Below are 15,537 nucleotides of genomic sequence, written 5' to 3' on the forward strand. Positions count from 1 at the left end.
AGTTTCTTGCAAAATCGCCAACTGGCGAAGAACGAAATGAGACTGATAAAATAAGATTAGAAAAACCCGATACCGCTCTTAAGAAATTCTAGGAAATTTTAAGTGGGAAATAATAAAATAGATTATGAATCAAAACCTATCGATTAAATTTTTATACTTATTTAACTACCTTCTACCTACTTAAAAGCTTAATTTGATACTTAAATATGCATACTAGAAAAATTAAAAAACAATCGATGTTTAAAAAAATTTGTTTTATTTACATATAAGAAATAATTAATAGGATTAATACAATATAAAAAAAAGTTGAGTTGATTATATTCTGCACGACTTCTGAATATTATTCATTTAAAAGTTTTAATAGTTATGATGACAATAAAATATTAATTACGAAATTAATTTGACCATCTCTCTACAAAAATTATTATTTCAGATATACATCTTTTTAAAAAGCATTAATTAAAAAAATATTTATTTTCTTGTTCAGTTCATAAATATTTACAGTGGTGTGTTCATAAAACTTTTATTGTTTGAAAAAAATTTTTAACATAAAAAAATTTTTATAATTGAGCTTTATTACATGTTAATAAAGCTCATTAAAAATGAAAATTTGTCTACATAAAAAAAAATATGCATATTTCAATTGTAATGGATTGTAGTAATGACGTAATACGACTGACGTACATTGTATACTAGCGGGACCTGGTGTGCACCAGGGTAACTAATCAGTACATGAAAGTCGACTGTAGTGTTGACATCGAATAAATTCATTTGACGATCATTCACGGGCACTAAAATCATAATAAAAATTTATTTAAATACAAAAAAATAATATAAACATGGCAACAAATTGTGGTAAATTAGATAAGTTAGTGCGTGTCGGATATTACGATTTAGAAAAGACAATTGGTAAAGGTAATTTTGCTGTGGTTCGATTAGCTACCCATGTTATTACTAATACTAAGGTAAGTTTTTTTTCTTGTATTTGACATTTTTATTGAAAGATTTTCATTTCGACTTCAAAACAACCACAATTAATCATCTTTTCAATGGAATATTTTTGAAAATAAAATGAAAACATATATTTTTTTTTGTTAAAATGTAGGATTTTGACAAGTGAAGTAATATTAAGGTTATGTTACAAATTTTTTTTTCTTTGGTCTTTATCAGTTGTTTTTTTTTTTGTTAACATTTTGTGGCTACAATTTGGAAATACATGATTGGAAAAACCTTGGAATGTCTCTCATGCCTCTGTGTGTTCAATTTTTTATCATACCAATTAATTACGGATTGTCATTGGGATAAAGATTTAGATAAAAAGTTATTTAGTCTATGTTGAAAAAAATCGACTCATTTTTTGAGAAATCTTATCATTTGTTTTGATTAGAGAAAAATTATCGGGGTTTATTTTGATTTTTTTTTGTGTGTGTGCAAAACCTTTTTGGAATTATGTAATTCCAAAAAAATACAAAGCCATTTGTTATTAAACAATTGAAATTTGTAATTATCTAATTATCATAAGACATGTGAAAAAAAAAAGATTTTATTGTTATTGTTTTTCAATCAAAATTTTTTGTTTGTATTATTATTGTTTTTTGGGAACTCTTTTTTATACCATGCATATATGTAATATGCAGGGTATATTAAGTTTAGTCCCAAGTTTGTAACGCTTAAAAAATCACTTCATTAGTCCATTTCCGTGTGTCTGCCTGTCTGTCTATCGTCTGTCCGTCTGTCATCACGATAACTCAAAAACGAAAAGTGATATCAAGCTGAAAATTTTACAGCGTACTGAGGACGTAAAAAGTGAGGTCGAGTTCGTAAATGAGCCATATAGGTCATTTGGGTATTGGGTCCGTAGGATCCATCTTGTAAACCGTTGGAGATAGAATAAAAGTTTAAATATAAAAAATATTCCTTATAAAAAAATAACCAACTTTTGTTTGAAACATTTTTTCGTAAATATCACTGTTTACCCGTGAGGGCGCAAATTAGGAATGGGACTATTAGTTATGTATGTGTTATGTGATAGAGTCATCAACACTGTCTATGCATGGTATTTCAACAATTTACTCAGTCAATTGTTTGTTTTCACTTGTTTTAACAATGTTTTTTGGATTAACTAAAAAAGTTTTAGAATTGTGGTGTGTGAATTTTTTATCAAATTATGAACTTTGTGATGTTATATATGTTGAACTATTTTATATAGTATTAAAATTCATCAAGTTATTTTATTATCACTAAGGCGCGTAGTGTGCTGTTGTTTTGTTTTACAAAAAAAAGTAATTTTATTTGTTACGAGTGTGATGGATTTTTTTTTATTGTTTTGGTGTCCTATTTTTCTTGTTGATTAATATTTAGGAATCGTGTTACACTCAACCCAACCCAACAGTGTTAAATATTTCGCCTTTTTTCACCTGAAAAATTACATTCCGGTGCCTCATTTTCTTTTTGCTGTCTTTTGAGGAAGCTGAGAAGTATTTGAACTTTAATTGAAGTGAAAGGATGTCTTCGAGTAAACCGCGTGGATAACGTACCGAAAAGAGATCGTTTACAAATTTTTCGTTTGTTCTTAACCTTTTACTTGTCCAATGATTTGTACCTTTTCTATTTTCTCCTTGAAATCCTTGAAAAAATTGGGGCATCCTAATGTGTCCTGATCTTACGTAAATCTCTTAATTCATAACTCTTGGTAAGAAATTAATTTCGACCGATTTGACAAAATAATAAAGAAAAAGGTGTCTAAAAATCCGAACACCGAAAAAGTAGAAGTAATCATCTTGCATAAGTCCCCTGCAAGAAAGTTTTTACCTGTAAATGCCAAAATATGTTTACGATATGTTTGATATCAAAACCGAAACTTATGGCGATTCGAAAGTCATTGCTTATGGACTTATCGAATAAGTTATCTCTTCTATCTTGGAAAAAACTCACGCCAAAATTTATCGTTCTTTTCGAAATAAACTTGCATTAACAAGACCGAATTAAATTTAAGATGGTACCTGAATTTTCGTAAACTCAAATAATTTCAGTATTTACATGCTATTTATATGTAGGTGTGAAATAGGTATTTCAACAATTAACTATGTTAGTTGTTATAGTTTTTGTTTTAAATGCGATATAGCCTATAAACCTTTGACCTTCCCTAAGATTAGAAAACATAGAATTAAATATTTTTAGATTCAAAATTTTGATGTGTACTCTAGAGACTGTAATAGATTAACAAGTGGACGTGATTGTACCCTTGATTTTTCAACCAGTTTTAACTAGTTTTGATATCATGACTATTATCTATTGTCAAAATTTTAGTTTATGGATAATCTAATAGGAAATGAAACTTGTATGGTAATTTTGAAAAACGATCAGGAAATGCAAAGGTTTTTTATTAAGTGCTGGATTTTTCTTTGATTTTAGGGCTACAATTATTCTAATTTTGAACAAATTTTGTATAGCCGAAAAAAATTAGAAATGTATACAATTCAATAACTGTTTTGGCCAATTTTCTTTTAATAGTTTAAAACAAGTGAAAATAAAGAATTGATTGAGTCAATTGTTGAAATACCCTGTATAGATAGTGTTGAATATCAGTGCTTGAAATATTTTTAGTAAATTAGTAAAAATCAACACATTTATGACAGTCTTTCGTTTCCATTTATGTTTACTAATATTTGAAAAATTTTTTGAAATTTTTTCTAGATAACAAATTATTTCGTTTTCAAAACTCTTAATAACTTATTTTAAGGAATGGGGGGGGGGGGGCTTAAAGAAGATGAATTTTGTATTAGCATTATTTTTTTTTTTTGGAAATATAGCTTAACTACTTAGAGACTTAAAGCTAACTGTCAACCGTGAATGAATGTTTTTTTCTCCTTCGTGAATAATTTTGATGAGATCAACCAGTATTTTGCAAGCATCTTATCTTTTTTTTTTGTGTGTGTTCCAGGTAGTTTGCTTGCAACAGACACATATAATTCTACAAAGTTAATGGCCTTTACTGGAAACTATAAATGCTTTTGTTCTTTTACGTTTCGCGTGTTTTTGAATTCTAGTGATTGAATATGCATCACTTTTGTTTAGTTTTCCCATACATGATTTGGGTCCGTAGTAATTCGACCAATAAATATACTTTTATTTGTTTGACAAATATATTGATAAAATCACAGTCTTTTATGATTTTTTTCGATTAAATGACAGTCGATTTGGGAATCTTAGTTTGCTAAAAATGCCAAGAAATTATCGTTTCCACGGATATTGAAATAAATAGAGTAAAGATGATCCAAAAACCACAAAAATCCAGTTCATTCGATTATAAGATTAATGGTTCTCGAGATGTCGAAAATGTAAGATTAGTAGTTCTCGAGATATTATCGAAAATGTTTTCAAAATATAGGATTTCGAATTTTATCATAGAAAATAATAAACCAATCGTTAAATGAAGTCGATTTTTGTATTTTTCGGGTTAAAATAACCTAAAATATACTCTGTTTTATCGAAATTGAAAACGTAAATATTTTCCTGATTTTTTCGATTTTTTTCTAAGGGGTACCCCTTAGGAAAATGGCAAAAAATCGAAAAATAGTTTTCGACTCTAAATTCGATAAAACTCAGTTCCTAGGGTGAACTTGACCTATAAGAAACAAAAATCGGGTTCATTTGATGATTGGAAGCATAGTTGCTGAGATATCGTCCATAATCTCAAATGACGTGCGATTTCACGGACCGATTTCGATCACTTAATTAGAAAATATTTGCCTAAGAGTCAAATCAGCTAGATTTTCACGACTTTTGGGTCATAATTACCATAGTTAATTAAAAAACCGAGACAACAAAATATATATGTATTAGGGGTAATTAGTTCCCAATGATTGAGTTTGAAAAAAAAGTGCGAATGTCTCGCGATTGATTCAGTAGGGTCAAAAACCTCATTATATATACTTTTTCATTACCATCGCGTCTTATTGCTTACTGACAATAAGACGCGATGATTACTGAACCCTTAATGTGTTATATCCGATATATTCTTAATCAAGTGTTTTTTTAAAGATGATTTTTACAAGTTGAATGGTGTTTGGTAAATCATTGGCATCGAACATTTTTACAACTAATAATGTATATTCTATATATCTATATTCTATATATATTTAATATACCTCTATTAATTCCTATAACACCTAACACCTACTTTTTAAATGATTCGATCATATATTACAATATTGGCCATGGCCGTATATTATCCCACACATCATAAAAAACTATATTAACTGCTTATATTACATATTTAAATGATTTCGATTTAATCACTGGACGAAAAATATTCAAATTTTATTATAAATTGTATAAATGCATGGTGAACTTATGAACAACCTTCATATGTAACCAACCACCTTAATTCAAATTAAGATGAGCATTTCTGTGGGCTGTATTATGCATTTTGTTAAAATATATCCCCTTAAGGACCCACAATAAAAATATTTAGCTAGATTATAAAATTATTAATTAGCTAGACCGGTTTCGATTGCTTTGGCAATCCTCTTCAGTAGCATTAAACCTCTTAAAATTAAAAAAATCTTAAAATAAAAAAAAATATTTACAAATCCGAAAGAGACCGCATCACACTGAAACAAATAATAATAAAATATTACCCTTAAAATTAAAATAAAATTGTTTACCCGATTATAATAATAATAAATCTTTATGTTACACCCTCTAAAACAATGTAACTGCCTGCTTTCACCTGAAACACAATAAAATATTAAGTTTTAATCCTAAGATAGGATTATCGTTATAAATATATCAAAAAACCAAAAAATAAAAAACACAGAAATAAAAATAAAGAGAAAATTGGATTACCAACAAATTAAAAATTTTATCCTCGGTATACCTAAAACAGAATAAATAATTAGAATTTTGAAAAACCTGTAACAAACCAAAATAAAATTAAATGAAAATAAGCAAATTAAAAACAAAAAATAAAAAATAAAAATAGAATTAATTAAAAAACAATAGAATAAGTATTACCAAATGAAGTAAAATGGTGTACCTAAAACAGAAGAAATTATTAATTAGCGTACCTAAAACAGAAGAAATTATTAATTAGTGTACCTAAAACAGAAGAAATTATTAGTTAGTGTACCTAAAACAGAAGAAGTTATTAGTTAGTGTACCTAAAACAGAATAAAATATAAAATGAATAAAAAAATGAAATTGAAGTAAGCAAAATTATAAAACAAATAAAAATACAAGAAAATAAGTTGAAAAAATAAATAAAAATTTTTACCAAATGACAAACTGAAACAAACAAAAATCAAATTAAGTAAAAATGATAAGCAAAAATAAAAAATAAAAATTAAATCAAAAAATAATAATAGGAAAGATAAATAAAAAAGGTGAAAAATAGAATAAAATATCGTATCTCGACACAACACAAATGAAACAGGTAACAAAAAGAAACACTGCCCACAACACAATTTGGGCAGTGTTTCTTTTTGTTACCTGTTTCATTTGTGTTGTGTCGAGATACGATATTTTATTCTATTTTTCACCTTTTTTATTTATCTTTCCTATTATTATTTTTTGATTTAATTTTTATTTTTTATTTTTGCTTATCATTTTTACTTAATTTGATTTTTGTTTGTTTCAGTTTGTCATTTGGTAAAAATTTTTATTTATTTTTTCAACTTATTTTCTTGTATTTTTATTTGTTTTATAATTTTGCTTACTTCAATTTCATTTTTTTATTCATTTTATATTTTATTCTGTTTTAGGTACACTAACTAATAACTTCTTCTGTTTTAGGTACACTAACTAATAATTTCTTCTGTTTTAGGTACACTAATTAATAATTTCTTCTGTTTTAGGTACGCTAATTAATAATTTCTTCTGTTTTAGGTACACCATTTTACTTCATTTGGTAATACTTATTCTATTGTTTTTTAATTAATTCTATTTTTATTTTTTATTTTTTGTTTTTAATTTGCTTATTTTCATTTAATTTTATTTTGGTTTGTTACAGGTTTTTCAAAATTCTAATTATTTATTCTGTTTTAGGTATACCGAGGATAAAATTTTTAATTTGTTGGTAATCCAATTTTCTCTTTATTTTTATTTCTGTGTTTTTTATTTTTTGGTTTTTTGATATATTTATAACGATAATCCTATCTTAGGATTAAAACTTAATATTTTATTGTGTTTCAGGTGAAAGCAGGCAGTTACATTGTTTTAGAGGGTGTAACATAAAGATTTATTATTATTATAATCGGGTAAACAATTTTATTTTAATTTTAAGGGTAATATTTTATTATTATTTGTTTCAGTGTGATGCGGTCTCTTTCGGATTTGTAAATATTTTTTTTATTTTAAGATTTTTTTAATTTTAAGAGGTTTAATGCTACTGAAGAGGATTGCCAAAGCAATCGAAACCGGTCTAGCTAATTAATAATTTTATAATCTAGCTAAATATTTTTATTGTGGGTCCTTAAGGGGATATATTTTAACAAAATGCAACCACCTTAATGTTTTATTTAAACAAAAAGTATATAATATTTGACACTCCGTAATAAACTAGTACCTAATTCATATTACAACCAATTTTTTAATTTATTAGAACGTCTCATGTCACTTTAAAAAAAAACACTGTTACACTGTTACTCTTTAATCACGATTATTATAATTTCATGCGACCTATTATGTCTGTCAACAGCTGTGCAATACTTATCTTCATTATAAAAAAAAATTAGTTAATTATAATTTTTTTAGTCTTTTTTTTTAGAGATTTATTTTTTTATTTAAAAAAAAGTAGATTAACTGTGTTTTAGTTATGAAAATATTTAGCCATCTTAAATGAGATTTTGACATTAATAATATTTTGTTTAAAGGTGTTTATACAGAGTGGTTTTTAAGGTAGTTGCTTCGCGATTAGATTTTTATCATTACGGCTAATAGATCGTCTTGTAGTTAACCACTCAAAAAATAACTGCAGAGTGTGATGGGGGCAACATGTTCTTACTTGTCTTACTCAAGTTCTGAGTATAGACTAAAATAATGAAAAACAAAAAATTCAAATTTTGTCATGAAAATCTCTGTATGGGTGTTAACTTCTTTCGATATCTCTAACCATCTTTGAATCTAGACAAAATACTAAGAATCGACCCTTTTTGTTAATTTGTAGGAGGTTAAGTTTAAAGTTCCGACTTCGGTTAAGTGTCTTAAAAAATGAGACCCATCACTCTCTATGACTGTCTAAAATTTTGGTATAAGTGTTCATAAAATCCATTTCGGTTATCCATTCGCCTTACGATAATTCAAAAACGAAAAGAGATATCAAGCTGATATTTTGATAGCGTGCTTAGGACTTAAAAAGTGAAATCGAGTTCGTAAATGAGAAACATAGATCAAATTGGGTCTTGCGGGTCTGCAGCTTTTGTTAAAAACTTTTTTTAAAACAGCATTGTTTACTTGGGAGGGCGCAAATTAAGCTGAAACATTATAGTTTTACACAGTATGCCATTATATATAGGAATAGTTATGTGTGTGTGACACCACAGTCGTCACAGTGTTGTATATCCACGACTTAACTTAAAATAGCGTAAAAAACCAACGATTCCGTAATTAACATGGCCTATGCATAGTTTTTCAACAATTAACTCAGTCAATTGTTTGTTTTCACCTGTTTTCTTTAGATGTTGTAATATATTTGAGAGAAAGCTTCTTGTAATATAATTCCGCGCAATAATATTACCTTAATTAATTAGAATTATTAATAAAAAGAACAAAAAAAAAATTAAATTGTACATGATTTGAACATAATCAATTGAATATATCTTGAACATTTTCTAAAACATGCTCAAGCTCCTCACACAACCGATCAACGTGATAGCTTCTTACTCTACCTTCCTTATCTTAATATTGCTGTACCTGGTATATATGTAGTATAGTGTATTATTTACAAGTATTTCATGCTTCATTTAAGGATCTCCTAAAGTCACGTGGTATCACCGTTATCAATACTATTATTGTTGGTTTGTGTTTTAGATACATACAAGAAATTTATTACGATCTTAGAATGTAGAATACAGTCGAACGTCGATATCGATGTCGATCGTTCTTTTAACTTGTTTAAGGACGTTCCCAAAAAAATCATGTTTTTTTAGAATCATTTTTAAATTTTTATCACTTTATAAGCACTTTAATTTTTTAAATACATCTTCAGTGTTAAATTTTTAGGTTTGAGCTGTTTAAGTTTACGTTTTTAACCCCTCAACCAAAAAAAACACTGATAAACGCTCTTGGTTATAAATATGGAGTATAAATGCAACGACCTGTCGAAATTTGAAATCAATCCATTGACTACTTTTCGAGTTTTGTGGTAATTAATATACGGAGGCTAAATTTTTTATACTGTTTGTAAATCATATCGTTAGCCATTTATATTATATGAAGAAATATGAGCTCTTATGGACGTTTTTATGTATAAAACAAAGAGGGATTGTATATGTGTACACATGAATGAATACAGCAGGACTCATCCACTTGAAGTTGTACACATATAATACCAATCACACACAGTAACATATAATCATAACACACAGTACATATTCTCTCTTTGTTTTATACATAAGAACGTCCATAAAAACTCATCTTATTTCATATATTTTATATGGCTAACTAGATATACAATTGTTATAAACAACTATTCTTCAAGTTCTTAAGAAGATCTCTCATTCAAGTACTGACTACCCATATTGCTTACTTTCGGTGGCCGATTTTGAACAGGTGTTTCCAAACCATGGTGACCCCACCAAAACTAGATTTTTTCGAAATATTAAATTTCAAAATCACCAGTAGTTTTTTTCGTTATATGTGCACATTTCGAAATTTCTAACATGTTATTTTAATTTCGAATTATAAACAGATTTAACTGTATTAGTTACGTATAGTTTAAAGGTAATTATCTATGTAATTATTAATAACAATTGTTTATAGAAAATTACTTAAATAAAAATTATAATTTTAAACAATGGGAATTTTTTTCATTTGGTTTTTGTATATACCTTACGATATAGGTACTTTCATTTCAAAATCACAATGTTGCCAACTTAAAGAAAGTAGGCGTTAATTTGTATTTGAATGCATAAGGAGCGGTTAATTTATGTATTATTTTCTTATATCCGTGTTTAACTATATGTAGTTCCTAGATCGGTAAAATGAAGAAATGATTGACGGGAAAGAGATAAACTTAAAGCACGTTGGTGGTTTCAGATTTATGAATCCATAAGTTCACATTGAATGAAGAATTGTTCGTCAATATGTTTTAAAATTATGCAGACGGTATACTAGAGCAACCCAGTTATCAAACGAATTCTTCTTTACGAAATTTTAGTCTTGAATTTCTCCAGGTCGTATTAGCAGAAATATTTAGATTATTAGACGCATTAAAATGTTGATTCCACGATCAATTTTTTAACATTAAGGTGATTGTAAACCTACAGTATTGTAAAAAAGTTTTGGTTTATTGCACGGTACACACATATAAACCAAAATCATGCTTTGTAGTGGAGTAATGAGTTATTTTTAGCTTTACAATTCTACGCAATTACAAAAATATGTAATATATTGTGTGCAAGTGATGCTTATAAATTTGATTATATAGATATCGCTCTTCAATCATCAATACTCTAACTATATAGTCGTTTCTGTTCATCAAATGATGGATCTTCGATGAACTCATAATTAAATTAAAATTTTGTTTTATATCATCGACAATCTTATATTTTTATGGCATTTATTATAAACTGCAAGATTGTCTAAATATTTTAGATAGTTTTTTATCATACTCTCTAAATTTTTTGATATAGAAATATCCAATTGAAAAGGATAACCTATATGATTCATCATTTTTTCAGCCAACTTTGAACGATAAAATAATAAAAAGCCCGATAAAACCTAGGCTTTTTTTTGTGGTTTTTGAAAACTTCGTTAATCAAAAAATATATTTATCAAGTTTTATTGAAATCCCTAGTATTATTCAATCCTTGCATATCTTCTTAAACCTATTATCGTAATTCCATTTTAAGCTACGGATTGTCGTATGGCCAAATGATTTTCCCAATACTTCTGCCTGATAAAAATTTGGCAAGCCTGGCTCCTGGTGTATTTAAACATATTTAAACAATAATATTATTATCATACATGGGTATTTGTATAAATTTTACTTATCTTGTGTACGAATTCAAGGATACCGAAAAAAAAACTGTAGTTATCATTTTTTACAGACATCACAGTGTCTCAAATCAATTTAAATCACGTGTATGTGATTTTGATAAAAAATTTATAAGTTTCGTCCAATGCCAAATTTTGTTTGCAAATATATTTTTTAAATCGTATGGTTAAATTGTACGATCAAATTTTTGCAATTTATAAAAAAAACGAAATTAATTCGATTTGATGGAATTTTGTTATTTTTCGAAATGTTTTTAAAATCAAGGAAAAATCAAAACAATATTGTTTAGTATTTTTCTTGGAATGATAAAAATTTGTAATTCTTTGATAAGATAAAAATATAGACGGTTTATTATCTTGGAGTAAAAAAAAATAGTGCTAAGGAAAGGAAAAATTCAGAAAATTGTTGTTAAAAAGAGAGATTAGATAGAGAAACTTTCAAAATATAAAATATTTTCATCTAATTTTCCCATTTTGTCGTGAGGTTAATTGAATGAAATCTATTTATTGATACCCAAATCATTATCAATTTTTTAATGATTTTTCCGGTTATATCTGTGACCTGAATTTTAGGCTTTTATGGATGCCAAAAATAAAGAAATTCAAAATGATCTTTATTTTAGATAGGTAGTGTCTACTCGAGATATCGCCGAAAGTGTTTTTGCCAAAATATTGCGCTTTATCTTAGATTTTGGTTAATACCATAGAAAATATTGAACCCATTGTCAAATGTAATCGATTTTCGTAATTTTGGGTCAGTTTACTCTTTGTACCAAGTTTTATCCAATTCCAAAACATAAATTTGTCTATGGTTTGAGACCACATTCGATAAATTTCGATATATAAGGTAATTATAATTAGGTTAACCCTAAAAAATACAAAAGTCGATCAGAAGATTGTTTAAGCAATAAAATAGGTAAATAAGAGCAAAGGGGACACCAACAATGCAAACAATTTTCACACGATTTTGAAATATTATTATTTGATTCGCTTTTGTTTAAAAAAAGTTATTTAACGGTATTTTTCTCCTGTTATTATAATAATTTAAGTACGGGTATTGTTTAAATTTATTTACCATTAAATTACATCAAATTTGTTGAATTGAGTCTTGTTTTTTTGAATGTTTTTGAATAAATTTATATAAAATTTTTATTGTTTGATTGGAAATTTTGTCTTTTTACTTAAAGGGCTATAAAAATGAATTATTAGTTTTTCTTTAGAAGGATTGGAGTTAGGGTAAGGCGTGTTTCATCGTAGCATGCGTTCAGTCAAGAATATACCATTGGATTACTTTTTGGGGGGTTTTCTTTGGGACTCGTGGCTATATCAACAAATCCTCAACGTCGAAGCATCTAAAAGCGAACATTCGCAAAAATAACCCCCCAATACTTGCGAAAAGTCATAGAAAATTATCTCGGGCGAACAAACTCCTGCCCAGAGGCATATTAAAGTTAGGAAACTCAACTTGAATCATCCTTTATTTGTGATACACCCGGTACTTTGTAAGAACAAATATTTTGAAGAAATATTTCTCTCTAGTGAAAAATAAAATAGCATTAATTAGTCTCTTTTTAAATTACTCATAATATTATAATATTATTTATTGAAGGAAATACAAATGATTTGATTTTTGAAATAATTTAAACAAGGGAAAGTTTTGTTTGTATACAAAATACTTTGTGGTTTATAATATTATTATTTATTCACTTCACTGTACAACAATTGAAGAATGTATAGCAATTTACTATTTTACTCTAGTCAATTAAAAAAAAATCTAATTTCTAAATTTTTTTTTATATTTATTAAGGTCTAGCTTTATCCCGATCGCTTCACTGGGCTTAAAAGTAAAAACCACCGCTTTATAGCATCCACCTGTCTTGATCTAACTTATTCCCCTTCCATAACACTCTAAGGGTTTGTTTTACACAGCTTAAATAAATAAAGTAAAATAATCATAATCCATTGAGTATATCAGAATAGATGGCCATGAATTGTTTGATATTTACTATTTTAAATTTTTTTTCTTTAATTTATGGTCAAAAATAATGATCATAGATAATAACGGGGTTTAACCTCCGTCAGTGTAACCCACATCATCATTTGTTAATCTATATTTATTTAACTTACAAACATATTTACAATTACATATTGATGTGGGTGGAGTCGGTTACTTCGTTCTTATCCAAGCGACGACAATGTGATCAATTCAACCGCCCCCATTAATTTTAATTATTCACACTGCCGCTGCCTGGATTCGAACCCGCAACCTAATGTGCTATTCTGATGTATGAGCTATATTGTTGTACAGTTTCGTTCAAATCCATTTGGTAGTTTTTACGTGAAAGCATAACAAACAAGCAAACATCCTTACTTTCACATTTATAATATATAGAGATTGGATAAATATATTTATTTAACTCTTTAAGCCATCATTCAAATGAACATGTCATACTTGTTGCACTATAAATCTATAATAATTTTTAACATCATAATATACACAAAAGAAGATATTTTATAATCGACATGTATGTATATAAATTATATCATTTGATTAGCACCAACAACACATGAAATAATAATTAAAAATCATATTTTATGTAATTGTCACGTTTCATTCTGTTCCTTTACAAATTAAAATTATTATTATTATTATTATATCTTACTTTAATAATTCCCCAACATAATAATTAGTTAGCTAGCACTACCTGTTGATTTCACTTCACAAAGAGTTATCACAAACAAAATTAAAATACATCTCTATATCATACAGTCTGATTTTTAAAGAAATGAATCGGCAATAAATGTATAGTGAAAGTATAATTTTTTAATGTTTTTGCACTAAAATATTTTATTTCTATTTTACTTAAAAACCAAATGCATATGGATAATCATTTCTTCGGTTGATTGCTTTCTTATTATATTAACACAGGCAAAAGACCTTTATTGTCCTTGATAACTTTTTTCTAAAAATTGTTCTTAAGCGTATTTTCTTTCGATTAAATGCAATCCTCATATATTATAAATGTGAAAGTTAGGATGTTTGTTTGTTTCTTACACTCTTTAAAATAGTAAATGTTAAACAATTCATGACCATTTGATATACACAATGAATTCTGACTATTTTACACTTAAAACAATTGAAAACTGTGCATATATTTTAGCTGTGTAAAACAATTTCTTCAAGTGTTGTGGAAGGGGGATAAGCGAATAAAGAAAGGTAAAGGCTATAAAACGGTGATTTTTTACTTTTAAGTCCAGTGAAGCGGGCGGGTATCAAGCTAGTAATGGATCAACTTTCTAATTTAAAGTGTAATTCTATCTTTTATCTTTTAGGATCTAAGTTGACTCTTAAAGCAACTAGGAGAACTAAATCCAATCTCATGTCAGAACATGATGTCCCCCATCAAACTCTGAAACTTTTATTTAAGGACGTTCATGCGTCAACGATATTAGTAGAGAAATTAAAAACAATATGATAAAGTGATAGTTTAAATGATATAAAATGATTTAAATGAGGAAAAATATCCTGTTATCGAATTAATTTCATTAAATTTTAAGTTTAAAAAGTGACTAAAAGTAAGGTTTAACATGAGACTAAATGGAGAATATAAATAGTTCTTTTTCAAAAATTATATCGATAACCATACTTGAAACTTTTACCAGTTAACTATTATTTAAACTTTTAATAGAATTTCAAAAAAAATTTCTAGTTTCTACTAATTTAAAATTCTTTAAAATTTACATACTGTTTCCCTATGAACGCACATAGCAAAACAGGTACACGCATGAACGTCCTTAAGTTATCTTTTGATTCGTTAACTATAAAATGAGCTGTAATAGCTTAAAATGGTTCACTTTGTATATTTTCTCGAATGCTATTCTGAAATCACCCTGTAAAACAATTGATTAATTATTATGCGCGCGGGGTATACAATTCGACACCTACAGATTTATCAATTGAATTAATTTTATTAAAAAAAAAAAAAAAAAGTGTGCAATTGGTAAATTGATATACAATACCGGAACTAATTTTACTGGACTACTGTTGTTTAAAATTTTATTATTATCATTAATTTTTCTTTTTATAATTTGATTATTATTATATTGTCATTGATTAGATACGCCAAATTAATTTTATTAGATGAATATGACCAAATATTAAAGAATGAAAGTAAGTTTCTTTGATGTCAACAAATGATTAGATTTGCTTTTAATTTTCTCTACTTTAATTTATTAGTCGATTTGAATAAATGAATGAACAGTGTCTACATAAAATATTCAGGCGATATCTCGAAAACTGAACATTAAATGGAAATCTGA

The 15,537-nt window shown here is 27.1% G+C and overlaps 1 protein-coding gene across 4 annotated transcripts in view; it reads left to right on the top strand.

Moving 5' to 3' along the window:
* The first annotated feature begins 764 nt into the window (after nucleotides 1-764).
* LOC123301651 (serine/threonine-protein kinase SIK3) overlaps nucleotides 765-15,537 on the top strand; it is a 46,074-nt gene continuing 31,301 nt past the window's right edge. For all 4 annotated transcript variants that reach the window (XM_044884484.1, XM_044884486.1, XM_044884487.1 and 1 more), the window contains exon 1: nucleotides 765-965. In XM_044884484.1, coding sequence (XP_044740419.1) covers nucleotides 840-965 — 126 coding nt within the window. In that variant the 5' untranslated portion in view covers nucleotides 765-839. The remainder of the gene's footprint in view (nucleotides 966-15,537) is intronic.

The sequence above is a fragment of the Chrysoperla carnea genome, chromosome 5 (genome assembly GCF_905475395.1).
Source record: "Chrysoperla carnea chromosome 5, inChrCarn1.1, whole genome shotgun sequence".
In the NCBI taxonomy this organism is placed as follows: domain Eukaryota; kingdom Metazoa; phylum Arthropoda; class Insecta; order Neuroptera; family Chrysopidae; genus Chrysoperla; species Chrysoperla carnea.